At 37.5% G+C, this 16245-nt stretch overlaps 1 protein-coding gene across 5 annotated transcripts in view; it reads left to right on the forward strand.

Annotated features, from left to right (window-relative positions):
• The window catches only part of LOC122720821 (protein Skeletor, isoforms B/C), a 61799-nt gene that overhangs the window by 6123 nt on the left and 39431 nt on the right, over positions 1–16245 (forward strand). For 2 of the 5 annotated variants that reach the window (XM_043947831.1, XM_043947835.1), the window contains exons 1-2: positions 10889–10987; positions 13416–13594. In XM_043947831.1, coding sequence (XP_043803766.1) covers positions 13528–13594 — 67 coding nt within the window. In that variant the 5' untranslated portion in view covers positions 10889–10987; positions 13416–13527. Of the gene's footprint in view, positions 1–10888; positions 10988–12813; positions 12932–13415; positions 13595–16245 lie in introns of those variants that run through there. The other 3 variants (XM_043947833.1, XM_043947834.1, XM_043947832.1) reach the window with 2 other exon arrangements.

Consider the following 16245-nt stretch of genomic DNA (forward strand, 5'->3'; position numbering starts at 1 on the left):
TAATCAAACTGTTCTCGAAATGGAACGACCGGGTCTAATAACTCGCTCGCAAGACAGAATAGGCTGCACGTTGAATGGAAGTAAGGCGTCGTATTACGACAATGTTCCGAAAGAGAAATCTTCCTTATAATGTTGGATTGTTATGCGAGGAAAGCTCGAGATGTATAATGCCATTGTATCGTCAGGATAATAGGGCTATTAAATTTGCTATGTGAATATCGTCGAACGATAAAAATATCCACGATCGCTTATTAAAGTTCTCCCGGCCGCCCGTATTATATATATATATATATATATATATTATATTTATTTGATATCAGTCATCGAGATCTTCGACCACGGTCAAAGAAGAAGAGAGAGAGAGAAAAAAGAGGAAGGAAAAAAAAAGAAAATTCGACCAAGGTTTTTTTTAGTACCCACACTGTATAAGAGAGGGCAAGGAGGCAAAGTTGCTCTTTCGACGAAATCGTCGATCGTCAGTTCTCGTTAGTAGTCGGTGTTCGATGTTTGAAGGGTACCGAAAGAGTATATCAGGGACCATTGGCGATATACCGGAACTAATTTGATAGCGTTTTGGGTCAGCCAGGGTCGTGCGAGAAAGGAAAGAGCCCCTGAAGGTTGCGTCCTACTTCCAACGTCGTGGTGCTCGGGTGGGAGTGCAACAGAAAGCAACCGGGTAGGATAAGGACTGGGTGGATCTAGGGGTGGGAGAGGGAAAAAACTCTACCGCGAGAGAAAACCGAATCAATAAACCTACGATCTCGCCTCCAGCCTCCTGCCTCCTGCCTTGCACCTACTTATGTAACTAGGCGAGCAGTTACGACCCTTCGAACTGCATGCCTGCATTAATGGGCGACCGAGCACCGCGAATCACCTTGCCTTTCGGATAATTAATTAGCCACACCACGATCTTTTCACTTTGAATCTCGATACTGAACGATCCTTCAAGATTTCTTCTGCTCTGTTTCTATGTCTTTAGATATATATATATATATATATGTATATTTTTGTATTGTATATTATTATCTTTTTCTAAAAAAAAAATTAATTTCGATACTCTTAGTCGGTTAAAATTTTAGATACAGTTAGACGCGTGTTGGAAAACATCAATTTTTAAGATCAAAGGAAATGGATGAAGATACTTTATCAGTGATCAACTTTATGCTTCCTTCCCTGTGGGGAGGAATATATATATATAGTATAGTCGGACAGGGGTGCGTTCAGCCTGGAGCTACAATCTGATTATACGGCGCTTACTATCTCGTTTATTTGACGAATGACAATTAGAGAGATATATTTTAGGGGGTGTATATTTTATTGCCGCGATTCTTCGATCTTTTAATTATCCTCGAGGCGAAGCACAATGGCAAAATTCGATGGAACGAAAATTCAATCATCACAGCCACGACACAGCCTCTACTTCATTTTCTACCCGGACGGTTGGTGTGATTCTCTGGCGCGGAGACAGAGACACCGTGGCAATTGTTACTCCTCTTTGTTTTCCGAGACATTGTTCTCTCATTACGACAGGATGTTACGAGGTTTCGATTTCCGCAGCACATTTAAATCCTTCTACCTCTCCCAATAGCTTGTTAGCTTTAGTTCTCACCCCGCGACCCGAGTAATTATCCGACCGTGTCGTTTCTAATTATTTTCTAATGATAAGACTAACCCGTGGTGAAGGATAATTAACGATATGGCATCGAATCTTCTTCTTGGACGAAAGAATATCGAATCTTTATCGTATTTTATATATATATATATTTATTTTTCATTTTTAAAATAACTGGTTCGTTCGTGGACGAGCAGGACTTGCAAAATTGTCCGGACACCTTAATGGCGAGAAGAATACGTTCATTTATGATAAAATGAGAGAAAAGAAAAGGGAACGGAGTACAAGGCCGGTGGCACAATGCTGTCTGCCTTGAATTTTGATTGGAACGTCCATTGTCTTCCACCTCTTAATTATCTTTTTAATGCCTGACACCCCTCCACCAATTCGTGCTCCCATATCTTGTTCACGGGGGTCTACTTATGTTATGTACGAATTATATTCGCCGGTACTCTTATTGAAAACTCGCAATTAACGAGTAAATGAAATTGTCAGGGAGCATTTTCGATCGTCGAACGAAAAATCGTTCAAAAATATTCTAATGATTAAAAAAAAAAAAAAAAAAAAAAATGACCTCAAATGTTCTGGCATCGAAGGATCGTTTCAATTTTAAGTGAAAATGGTATTATATATTGTATATAAAAAATGGAAACGAGTATCGAAAAATAATTATTTTTTTTTTTTTATTTCGAGCTTAATTTACACGATCGATGGGAATTACGAAAGATTCAAGAGGGTCGTCCACTTTCGTTTTCGACGAGATAAAATATTTGATCAGCTACATTGTCTACACCAGTCTGTTACACAAATATATTGGTCACGTGCAACGCGCGCAACTTCAAACGGTTGTTTGCGAACGGAAGATATTAAACTTCTAAACGTAATGCACGCCCTCTGAGCGCGCGTGTTGTTCAGCGGGAGAACTCGAGGAGAGGAATGCGGGAATTGAGTTTCGACTCCTTTTATGCACAAAGAACTTTTTCAGAGAACTTCATCCCAAGTGTTCCGTTATTTATCTATTCGGATAATATAAATCAGTATAACGAACCTTCACCCTCGCCCCAAATTTTCACCCTTCCACTCTTCGAGAAAATAGCATCTCTGTATACATAACATAAATATTTCGCCTCGTTTCTTTCAATGACGGGGGCGAAAAAAGAAGAAGCGAAATATCATTTTCGAATCATCCTTTTTGAAAATCGCGCGGCGATTCTCGAGGTACGTATATGTATATATATATATATTTATCGTCATCGAGATTGAAGAGAGCGCGAAAAAAAACGAAGGCAGAACGAAATAAGACAAAGGGTTCGAAAAGGGATGGTAGACCGAGGGAGGGATGGCGAGGGTGGTCGTGTGACAGTGAGAGAGAGAGAGAGAGAGAGAGGGCTTTTCAAGGAAGCGACGTGTGTGCGGGAAACGCGAGAGCTCGTGTGCCGGCTGCCTACGGACAAAAGCGTGGCTCGAGCTTTTTTTAATTGTGTCCCTCCTACACCTGCTCCCTGTCCTCCTCCATTCAACTCCTCTCTCCCACTGACACCTTCCACGTGGCCCCATTATTTCTCTTTTTTATTTTTTTATTTTTTTTTTTTTCTTTTTCCGAGTCCTTTCTGAATCTGTTTTATCGGAATATCGCTCGACTTATCCCAAGGACGTGTATCGTCGTTCGCGAAACAGGGCCGGTTCTACGGATCCTCGATCGAAAGAAAAAGAAGAAAAAAATGTGAGTTCGAGGGATAGAGAGAGTGAAGGATGAAGCGTGAATCGAAGAGATAGAATTTTATTTTCCATGGGCGTTTATTTATGCCTATACACCGAAACCGGAATTCGAAATGATACAGCCGTGATGATACAGGCGGTAGGGTAGTAGTGGGGTGGAAAGCCCGCGGTGTGGATATTCGAGACGTTCCGCGTGTCGTTCGATTTTCATCCCCTATCGTTCCGTTATCGCGGCCACGACTATTCGAGACAATGACTCTATTTCTTTTCACGAACTTTCTTGCGTAGCTCGAATACGATTCGTCAAGTTTCATACAATTGTATCTGGTGGGAATAATGTCGGATAGATGTGGATGTGTTTCATAATATAGGGAAAATATTGTATAAAATTATAAATTTAAAATCATGTATTTATTTTTTTAACTTAATTCAAGAAATCTTACTAGAGTCCTTTGCAATTGTTGTCCGCCATATTGAAATGTTAAAAATGTTTTATTATAAATGATCCACGTTTTAAAGAATTCGTTTATTCTTGAAAAATTTGATTTTAAGTGAAAACTTCTGTACGTAGAATATAATAGATTAGAACAACATTTTATTTTTTGACGGAAAATCTCTTTAAGTGAAAGCAATCCTCAAATTTTTATCATAGTTTTTTTTCATGTTTTGTATCCAATTAATTATAGAACATTCTAAACATCAAAAAATTTTATTTCGTATTATTTTAAATTATATTTAAAAAAAGAAAAGTAATACTGAAACTTTAAGGATTAATTTCAATTTTCTCTAACAAAAAAATTTTTTTATATATAATCTGTTATGGTTAACAATATTTCATATAAAATAAAATTATTCCTAATTTTAATAATATAACTTGTATATTTATATATAGTTCTGAATCATTTGAAAAATGATTTTGTAAATATATGATTTTGTAATATTCTAAAATTGTTACGTCCTCTAATACGTGGATAAATATTTTAACTTATATAATGTTAATAATTTTATTATTTATTATTAAATGATACAATCTTATAATTCCAAATTTGGTAAATGATTTATCACACTAAATTCTATTCTAAATTCATTCATAACATTTATTTTAAAAATAGGAAATAAATGTAAATAGGAAACATTTTTTTTTTAAATAGCTGTATTTATATCCATATTTCAATCAATATAATAGGAGCGATTAAAAGCACAAATTATCTTATCATATATCTAATTACTAAAATCGTTTAATCTACATTAATCCTAAGTTCAGAGAAAATTAAAATATTTTTTAAATTTTTATAAGAAGAATTTACCATAAATAATCATTTAGTGATTAAATTGTTTGAAATTGTTTATTTTATTTTGATCAAAAAATAATTAAATTTCAATCTGATATCACGAACAATTTTATTTAAAACATATTATTTTTAAATTTTTTATTCAAAAATTATTTTATACATTTAAAGATTGTTAATTTTGAGCGCAACACTGTCCTAAAACGATTAGAAACCGCTATATAACTATGTTGTGCAATTTCCAAAGGATAGACTTGTTTGCCTTAACCAGGAAAACATTCCAGCTTTGCCTGAACTCGGTGTGCTCGCGTATCCTTGAAAGGAATCACGCGACAGGGACGAAGTTAATTTAAAATTCAGCATCGTCCTTTCTTATATCGCACGAACGAGCTTACCTTTCTATTCGAAGCGAAGCAAGACACACATATACACACACACACATGTACGCATTTAAAACGAGAAAAAAGGACGAAAGATAGGGAAGTAGTCGCGTTATTACTTTCTTTCTATGCGAAACTGATACAGTCACTGACGAGAAGATGACTCGATTTTCTTCCGAAACTTTGAACAACGAGGGAATTTATTCTGGAAAGATTGTGATTCGATTAGGAAAAAATTATGGAAAAGAAATTGCGAATTTAAAAATTAGAAAAAATTAAAAACTTGTACATCTACGTTAATTGGTAAAGGGATACAAATTTTCTTTCAATTTGGAATTATTCGATTGTATAGAATTAAATTAGAAAATTCATTAACGACTTTCATTAAGCATCTTTTCTTTGAACCATTGATATTCTCTAACTCCGAGGCTTTCATTAATATGAGGTCGTAGTTGAACGCGTCGAAAGGGACAAAAAGCAGTCGCAATTTCGACTTGTTCCACCGAAATCCCTGATACTCGATAGCATTCTGGAAACCATCCCTTTCGCAACGCTCTGAATTCAAATAGTCAAAGTGCAAAAGCTCAAAAAGGACAGCTCGGTCGCACGAAGCTGGAGGAAACTCGGACATCGTCGAGGTCTTTCACTCTAAAACTGCGAATTCGCGTAGGCAGATCCTCGAGAGGGGAAAAAGCGCTTTGAAAGCACTGTAGCATAAATCGGATGGACAAGCTGTTGAAACGTGGATGTGGCGGTAATAGATTGTACAACCAGGCGATTTTGCATGAAAAAAATAAAGCACGAGCTTGGTATAAAAATTTCACGCGCGAGCCACCATTTTTCGAGAAAATCGACTTTGAAAGTGTTCTCCTCTCCTGTCTCGATGTAACAACGGAATTAATCTGGCAATAGCGTGTAACGATTTGTAAAATTTAATTTTTAAATTCGTATAAATTTAATTATGAAACAGAATTTGCTGTAAAGATAAGTTTATGATTATATCTTTTAACTCTTTGAAGATTGGAACGAATTTGAATTTGAATTTTGATTTATAAATACGTATAATAATTAATAGACTTATATCGTGATTTTTCTCTTTTATTCCTAACGAAATTTCTTAATCTTTTCAACATGATTGATATTTATATCTCATATATTTTGGAAAATTATTTTCAAATTTAATTTTATTGCAAATTCTATGAAATATAAATATTTTTATTGTTTATAATATTTATTAGATTATTTATGGTATAATATGTACAATTGATAAATAGAGTAATAAATATATTACTCTATTTATAACCAATGAATGTTGCTCTATATAAGACTAATTTCATGCCATATCACTTACACACAATTGAAACAACATACAATATTTGTATTGTTTCATTCAGTACAAATGTATTTTCTTCTTTTGTTCATAAAATATAATTGAAATAAAAAATGTTTTTGTCGTAATGATCTATTAATATAAAAACAACTCATTATAAAACAGTATTGAAACATTATCTTAACTGTTACATAAAAAAATTTACACATTTGTTAATTTCATTTTACGTTATAATAATCATCAAAAAATAAAAATTATGCAGTCGTTTATACAAGAAATACAATATCTTGTTGAAAGGATTAAATTTATAAGATAAAATAATTTAAAATAAGCATTAATTTCATTTCAAAATTCTATACTTTTTTCATGGATTATAAAAGTAATGAATTTTTCTTTCCAAAAAAAAAAAAAAAAAGTTGTATGTTACATCATCTCTTCTCGTGACGAATCCATCCGAGTGTATCATCTATTTTCGAAACACCCTGTATACGAGGCGCATAAAGAGGAATCGGTTCATTTCTCATCGAAATACAGTCATATTTCCACCTTGCCAATTGGTTCGGTGCACAGAGCTGACTAAGATCTACAATCGAACCGAGCTCGGTCCCGCTAAGAAGCAAATCGTGCAGCGCCATTTTCTGTGAGTCGAATTGGAAATAATGCGAGAAATGAAACTCTGGAGGGACGAAATTTTATCGTCGATCTTAACATTCCCGTCCCGCTGACAAATTTCTTACATCTTTCCCTCCCCATTTCGATAGGAAACCGTGTACATATTTCGATTATTTCCTTCCAGCATTTCCCCTCCGTGCGGCTCTCCCTTCCACTTCTCCGTTCCACGCTTCGTGGCGCGGCGTTCACTCTGTTTCAATTTTATTTAAAAATTCTTTTGACGCGCCTCGACACGTACGTCGAGGTAACGTTTAATCGAGAACCCCGATTGAGTTAATCCAAACGACTGAAATGAGAAACGGCGAGGATCTCCTTTTATATATATATATATATATATATGTATGTATGTGCATAGAGAAAATTAAAATTAAATCGTTCGATTCCTTGTCAATCAGAATGGATCCACTCGGAGGATATTTGACGCTCGCCATGAAAATACGCATCGTCGAGTCCTTCTAGAAATTATGTTACGCGCTTATTACCTGTCATTGCTCAATAACGATATTTAATTAAATCGGGCCCGGTTGATTGAAAGCAGACAGGACGTGCTCGATTTTAACGAACCTGTCAACGTCATCATTCCCCCTGAAACGGCCACTCAATATTCGTTTCTATCCGACGGAATGAATGCTCGATCGTGTTATTGTTTCGCCGTGCTTTTTTTCCAAAATAGGGAAATGTGCTCGTTTCTAATCCTGTCGATTACATAATGATCGATTATTATTTCGAAAAACATTTTCCAAAATCAATGGAAACATTCGATCGATATTATAAACGCGCAATTTCAAATTCAAATTCGTTGTAAAATCAAGTGAAAGGGAAATGAATTTGCAACATTGTAAATAGTAAGAGAGAATGATCTATTTTAAGAATGAAATTTGTGTAAAAATTATTATTTCTGCAGAAAAATAAAATGCCTAAAATTTTTCAATTCTTAAAATCAATATTAGTTAATATATTAATCAAAACTTTAAAGTAAATCATTTAATGTAATTGTTTGCGTTTTAATTGTATTATTGATTTCAATGTGATTGGATTTCAATGTCATATTGTTAAAATATCGAAGAATTAATAATTGAAACTATTTCAAGAATTAAGTTATTCGGATTACTAAATGATGAAAAGTCATTGATTAATCAATTTACAAATAAAATGATTAGTCATAGATATATAATGAAAATTTTGAAAAACAAACATGGTTGATTATATCATAATAATGGAGATTGGAAAATATTTATCTAATATTACAATTATATATTGGATTTTTGTATTTGATTAGATCTCAAAACAGAATAATTTTTATAAATATATATTCTTTTTAATTTTGTAAAAAAAATAATTTTAACTTTGCATTATTTTTTAATATTATTTAAAATTTGAAATATAATAATTTATTAATTTCTCTACAATTTGATGCAATTTCCCAATAATCTTTTATTCGTCTTAATCAAAATTCCAAAATATGTTATGTTATTTTTTCTACATTTTCATACAACAAAAAAAAAAAATAAAGAAATAAAATTAATGTTCGATTTGCTCTTCGATCTATTCCAATTATCGTGATCGATTATCCACGAAATAAATTAAATTCCATTCACCGTGTTCTTATACTCACATTGAATAATCAGTGAATAAGTATTGTAACTGATTTCTCAGAATATATTACAGAAAAAGAAAAAAAAATAGTTACACGGAAACGGTCGTGAATAGGGATCGTAACTGATTCCTCGAGTGTAAAAAAAAAAAAAAAAAAAGAAAAAAAAAAGAAAGAGAGAAAAAAGTTGCGCGGAAACGATGGTGAAGCCGCGTTAAAAGCAACGATTTCATCGACCACGAGAGCTACGCGTCCCGGACACACTTAAACCTCGCGTGAACGACCGGGGAAAGCCGGCTTCAATGTACCGTGTAGCCATGCAAAATGTATCGTCGAAGAACATTGGAACGACAACAATGGAATGACGAAGCTATCGATCTACTTATTACCCCTAAATGACTCTAATTAAGAGTTAAACCGAGCGTAACCAAATCGCTTGATTTAAACAGTTTCGTTTTCGGATAACTCGATTCGATCGAATCCTTTCTCGATACCTTCAGGATTTTAAGGCAAACGGTCTTTGACTACTATCGAAGCGGATTTCTTTCCTTTTTCTCTGTTTCTTGTGCTTTTCACACAGCACCGGATTCGACAGAGGGACAAGAATTTTATCGAAAACGAAAATTTCAGATATAGAGATATGTTTGAATCACGATTAAACGCTCGTGCTCATCGTGCATGAATATTTCTATGCACGCGTAACGATCAACTATAGTTGAGCTCGCTTGTATCATCGTTTTCTGATTGTTATATAGACACGCCCATCTCATAAAGGAGCGTTTGCTACTTCAACTTCACGTTGATTATTTTCCTCCCGTTTTTTCCTCTTTATCCTATTCTCTTTTTTTTTTTAATCGTCTCCCCTACCCTTCTTCCCCTCCCATCTTTTTTTTTTTATTATGCCTATTACGCATCTTGTATTTTAATCCTCCTATTATATTTCTTTCACTATACTCTCTTGGAGTAATCTCAATTATTCCTCCCTTCGTCTCAACTTTCTCCTCTCTCCTCTCTTCCCCCCCCCCCCACCACCACCTTCATCCTTCCACGCGGAAACAGATAAAACCATTGAGCTGATTTCGAATTCTTTGCCGCGACAACGAAATCGTATTACATTCATTAAAGGCTGCGAGCGCCGGCTAAGAGCGCAAAAACACCAGTGGGGGGTTGTCGGGGGTTGGGTGGGACGCGTATCGAGGGACGAGACAACGGACGGTCGAGGAGGGTGGTCGATTCTAACGGACAAGTGGAACAAGACGAACCTTCTAACCGCGGTTCGTTACAAGAAGAAACGATCTGTAACTGCAGATTGCGCCACGTCCCCTCCCCCTCTCCCTCTCTTCCTGATACCTCGACGTGCCTGCGGTTCGTTCCTCCCGGCCCAAATTTCTACCCAGCGATGGCGTCCAACTTTCCAAAATCGACCACGTTTCGTACAGTGCAGCATGATGTTTCGGGGAGGAGGTAATTCGACCAAGTCATTCACGTAGTATATCCTCCTCGTAGAAGGCGTACCCTTCACGTAGGAGGACCTTCGAACGAACTTTAACCTATCGTAGGTGTCCAATGTTCGATGTGGCGTTCCCCATTCAAGTTGCAATATTATTACTTCGCTTATTTATAGTATGGAAATTGACACGACGACACCGTAAACGTTAATCCGTTCAACTCGGGTCAATCGGATGACCGATACGTAGGAGTAGAGCGCAACCTGCCTACTACAGTAGGTGATCGCGCGTAGCACATCCCTCGAAATACGAATCTGAAAGCATCCAACGTGGTGTCATCCAAAGTTTACTCGATTCCAATCCTGTTCCAACCCTTTCTCGTCACAACGAGAATTCCTTCCCACCATCCCTTATTCCCCCACTTACAAGATCGGCCGCGATAACAATCGACAGGGTGTTCTCGAATGTATCGATAAGTCGACGCGAGGGTATTGGTCCCATCACTAGCTCGTAGCCCGTGTCAGGCTGGAGCTCTTATCCAAGGGGTGGTGGGAGGGGGTGGGAGATTGGGCGCAGAACTGGCGCCGGTAATGGTGACTACGTTGGCTCGTAGGTGCGCTCGTAGGGGTTAGCAGGGGAGGGGGTGCACCGCAAGCTCGAAAGTTGGGAAAAAGCCAAGGAAGGGGTTGTGCTTCGAGCGGAGATCCGTTCGAGGGCGCAAGCTCGAGGTCGTCCCTGTATCCTCCCACTCTGGGACGCGATAGGTGGAGCTTCCCTGGCCGCCAATACATGTCCCGGACCCGCGTACGCTACGCGCGTAACCCCAGTCAGTCCTTCCACGTCCGAAAACGCGCGCTCTAACGCACCCGATGCGAGTGAGCTTGGCGCGGGCTCTCCCTGCTCTCTCTGCCGCGCTGCGCTGCGCCCAGCGTAAGCTGAACAGGTTAAAAACCCTTTTCCTCGCGATATTCTCTACGACGATTCCAATTCGTCCTTCGATTAAATTATGGTTAATCGCTGTCGCCGCGATTTTTTTTTTTTGCCCTCTCCTCGGAGGATTCATCGTCGCGTTGAAAAACAGAGAGATATCGGTGGATTTATCGCTTCCTGACGAGAGGTCTCTCGATGTTTGGAGGATGTTTTCGGTGATTTGTTGATCTCGACAGGTTATCTGCGTGTATTGCAAGGTGGCATTGCTTCTGTAATCTTTCGTTTATGACGGGGGTGGCACGTTGTCTCGTATTGTGATCGGTTTCCTTTTTTTTTTTAAGAGATATTGGAATGAGTAGGCTGGAACGATTTTGATGAAGAGTTGTTTGGAATATACAGTGCGAATAATTTTGGGAAAATCGAGTGTATTCCCAGTGGTTCTTTCCTTTTATTTTGGAAGATAAATCGAAAACTGGCTGGTGAAATTGCATTTCGAGCAACTAGAGCGCGAGTCGTGGATCGAGTGAAATTGTTTCTACATCCGATGTGAAAACGGCGGTCGATTTTCGTGCGTTCTCGCTCGATGGAAAGAGATTACGACCAGGACGTGTGTATGTGTGTGTGTGTGTGTGTGTGTGTGTGTGTGTATAACGAAAATATACAACGATGCGTGTGCAATGTACACGTTACGTGCACAATAGATGATACGTTAATAATAATCAGACATCGGTGAGAAATAATTCACCGTGGTGAAAGCGTGGAAAATATATGTACAATGTCAATACATTTACGTCATTATACATTTTTATTACCAAGTACACAACATTCCCTTCGAAAAAAACATTTTTAACCGTTTTTATTTCGACGGATGTAATGATCAGTAACGAAGGTATGCAACTGTGAATCATACCTGCATACGATAAAATCTGTGTCGCGTGTTTTCAGAAAATGGCGCGTTCGTCCCGCGTTTCTAAATCCAAAACACGATTCATTTCCACTTTCCATTCGCCTCGTGTTGCGCAAAGGGATGCAATTATCGAAAAACATTGCGATCAGATGCGTATTGCATGCACGAACCTACATTCCAATACGTGCGAAGCTTTCTTCCTGCCCATCTTCCCCTTGTCAATTAGACAATCGAACGAAGCAATTAAAGATGCATCGCGTGAATGAACTCTGATCCACCACGATCGCATTTTAATTCCGCTCATCGGAATTGCATCGCGCGTTTTATTTTCTCTTTGATTTAATATGCTTCGTTCAACGTGTTTCCAACGAAATCTTCGATTAATAGATTAATCTGTTGTTACACGGATAATTGTTGATAATTCTGAAAATCAAGATTCCATTATATTCTATCATATCGATTTTCAATCGATGAAAATTCCTTCCGCTTCGCGAACAGGATATTTGCATTAAATTATTCATTCACGAATTGAAATAAAGAATGGAAAAGTTTTCGTTTATTTTGTTTCGTTTACCAATTAAAATTTCTGTACACAAGAAAACGCAATTTGTTCATTTAGAGAGAGAGAGAGAGAGGCGAATTACCGTCATTGTGACAACGCGAAATTCCTAGTTTCTTTTGCAATTTTACCGCATATCAACTCGATAAATATACAGAGTTGTAAAGAGAAAAGTGAGGGACAACTCGGCAATTGGACAATTCGATAGACTCGTTCGAAGGAAGATATTTGTTGTGCGTTAATAGAAAGTATGTATCGACGGCATTTCATGGGCTCTGTCGAGGTCGGCTGTAGGCTGTGCGGATTTTTTCAAACCCGCAAGTAGGTACGGGAAAGGTGTGCCGGCAGTCCGATGGCGAATTTCTGCTCAGTCGGCGTTGCCTCGGTCAGTAGTCAACACGTTCTCCTTCACAGGACTCCGTTGTCCCTCCCAAGTTTCGACCCAAGTTTCCATCAACCGATCGATTCGAGTGTTGCTACAATTCGTTCTGGTTTGTCTCTTCTCGCAATCCCTTACACACCGATTATTTTAATTATCTTAATAAATAATTCCCCCCATTTTGCTCTTCTTCCTCGCTTCCTCGCGACTTTAACCAACTTTTTTCCCGATTCTTTATAAATTTAATCGACAAAATCTCTTTCAAATCTACACGCCAACTCTATTATATTATTTAATTAGAACTCAAGTTGAATAATTCTCGAAGAACAGGATGCATAAATCAGATAATCATTTAAATCATTTGTCCGAGATCACGGTGTCGTTTCATGGTTCCCCGGCGAAAGGTTTTCAAGGATTCTCGTTCTTTTGTAAAAAAAAAAAAAAAAAAAAAAAACAAAGATTTTCTGGCCGCGACAGCTCGAGACACGCGTGAGCGAGGGGGGGAAAAAAGAGAGCAAGAAAAACCCCCTCCCTCGTCGTCGAGGAAACTGTCGCGGGGATCGCCGAGGTTTCACAGTGTTCCTTTCGAATTCCAGATCAAAAGTAAGTGCGCGCGTGTGGTTCGTGTGTGTATACATGTGCCATCATCCGCGTGAGCGATAAGCGGGAGAGAAGAGGACTCGGGCCAACAGAAGCCGGAACCAAAAAATGGATGCGACGTCACTGCGACTCATTTCCGGACTGCTTTTGTTCGCCTACACCGCCTCACACTTCAGTAAGTCAATAATATTTATAATTTTTTTTTTACCTTTTTTCCCTGCATGCGTATGCCCCTGCATGTGATACCTTTTTTTTTTTTTTTTTGTGAAAGCGAAATTGCTCCGATTTCCGGTTTTCGGAGACGCGTCGAATCTTTTCGCGATTATGTATTATGTTTCGATACGCGTTAAGAGAGATTTGGACAAGAGGGGGATTTAAAAGAGAAATTTGACCATCCTCTGATTAATTTTGTTTTGTAATTATAGAATAATATTGATGATTCGACATTTGAAATTTAACGAAAAAATATGTGCTGATGAATTCGTGGCTAGTTGAACACACGATATTTTGTTCAATTGTTTTATCGTATTTTTATTATGTAACGAGCTATGCTTTAACATTCGAATTTCAACAGGTTTTTTCTTATATACAAGTTTAAAATTTAACACGTTTATATTAAAAAAAGAAGCAGAAGTTTGTCACAAGTATGAGATAATAATAGATATAAGTAGAAATTTGTTTCATTTTCGATCATAACATGATTTTAATTATAATAATTTTAATCTTGTTTTTCCATAGATATATATTGATATTTATCGAATCGAAATTTCAATTAATATTATTATACATATAAATCTATATATAAAGTTACAAACGTAAAAAAAAAAACGTAAATATCTAAGAATTCGGTTATTTTTATCTGCAACGATCTAATAATTTCACGTTCCTTCTACTATCTGGATATTGCAGGCGAAAATATATTTTTAAAATGAATTATTACCTCGATAATAATTTTACGCCATTCTTCCGGTGCAACAAACTAGAACGTTTGACTACGTAACACGTGTTCATATCGCAACCTCGTTATTCGAGTCGCGATACCGATTGCGGTCTCGATTTCTGTTCCCATTTTTTTTCCAAAAAAGCATTTCGATCCATCGTTTCCTAGCCGTATTTTAATAATCGACGAAGCCGATTGGGCCAACCGATCTCAGGCTCTCGTTAATTGCCGGTGAATTACGTCCCCGTATCTAAGGGCCAAAGGGCGGTTATGGTAATTTGAAAACTTTGAGCGATTTAGAAGGTAAATTGCTAAGGGAAACGAGGACGGTGGACCAAGGCAGCGGTGGAAAGATGGCAGCAAATGCGTCGCCGTAATTGCATAATGGTCCTGGTGTGTTCTCGTCGAGATACGAAGCCCTGGCCTGGTTTTTACTTGAGGACTTTCACTCCGCATCACCGACTCTTCCCTCTCTGTCTATACCTCCATGTTCGCCTCTGTTCATCTTCCCCTCCCTCTTCCTCGTGTTTCTGTTTCTCTCTTCCTTATTTTATTCCACGCTTCCTTTGTTATTCCCTCCTCATTTTTATTTTCTCCTCCTTTTTTTTTTTTTTTTTTTTTTATCTTTGCGCACTCCTCTTCCCTTTCCTCTTCCCTTCCCTTCCCTTCCCTGTCGTTTTCCCTTCAGTTTCTCGGCCGTTTAACGTGACATTATTTCTTTTTTATTTTTGATCGCTAGAAGACTGCTAAGCTTCGAGCAATAATTTCAATAATATAATAGATATTTCGATATTTCAATATTCAATACTCGTGAAGATATTTTCAATGTTATCTTTCTTCTTAAGGAATATCTTTTGGAAAAATATGTTTCTCAATGGATATATATACATAAGTATGCAGGAATTGAGAAAGACACCCGGTATATAAGAAATCGGCCGGGTTCCCCGGCATTAGTCGATTTCAAGTACGGAATATTGTTTCTGGAGATCCCGCCGCTCAAATTGCTAGCATTTAGCAGCTTATCTGGATTATCGTTTCCCCATGCACGGTTTGAGGGAGCGTTTTCCGTGGGGTAAAAACGCGGGACGTACGGACAGTTCGCGCTTTTCGAAATTCATCGTGTTTTCTCTTCACGGACGATATTTTCTTTTTTCTCTCTCTTTCTCTCTCTCTCCCGCCGTCAGGAGGAAGGATTAAACGGTGGAAAGGATTAGAGATGTTCCTTTTATTTCTCTCTCTTTCTCTCTCTCTCTTTTTTTTTTCAACTCTTTTCCCCTCTTCTCAATCCAGGATAATAAACGGAAATAATTTCAACGGAGGTGGGAAACGTAAATTGAATGAGAAAAATTACACGAGATAAACTCGGGGTCCGATTTAATGAGTTGCGTTTAAAACGGTATCGAAGGGATATCGTTTCGCAGGCGTGCATCGATCCGCACTGGGATCGTTAATTGATTACAGAGCGCAATATTTGCTCTATTTCTTTCCGTACAAGCACACGCGGATGAACGTTTAACGTTTGACCTAGTTCGCGGGATAATTTGAAAGGCTTCTCACGCGTACCAAGGTCAATCATGCCCTCTCGACAAAATTTTACCTTGGGATTAGAGAATCCGGTCGGATATTTATTCGTATTTCTTCGTAGTAGTGATTCGTTTGATGATTGGATTTCCATGCGTTTCTACGATGCCACAATCTTCACAAATTTATTACCGGTAGCGTATAAATTGCTTTCGAAAATTATCCTCGTAATAATAATATTCCATCTCGAGTTGAAAGCGTATCGTGTGTACCCTCCTATATAAATATTTTCCTTCGAAAAATTCTCGTTAACGATCAACCAACCTCGCTCTTCCTTCTTTCTTTCGCCGAACTTATAAGGTGTA

The sequence above is a fragment of the Apis laboriosa genome, unplaced genomic scaffold (assembly GCF_014066325.1).
Source record: "Apis laboriosa isolate Shangri-la unplaced genomic scaffold, ASM1406632v1 scaffold1321_cov151, whole genome shotgun sequence".
NCBI lineage: Eukaryota > Metazoa > Arthropoda > Insecta > Hymenoptera > Apidae > Apis > Apis laboriosa.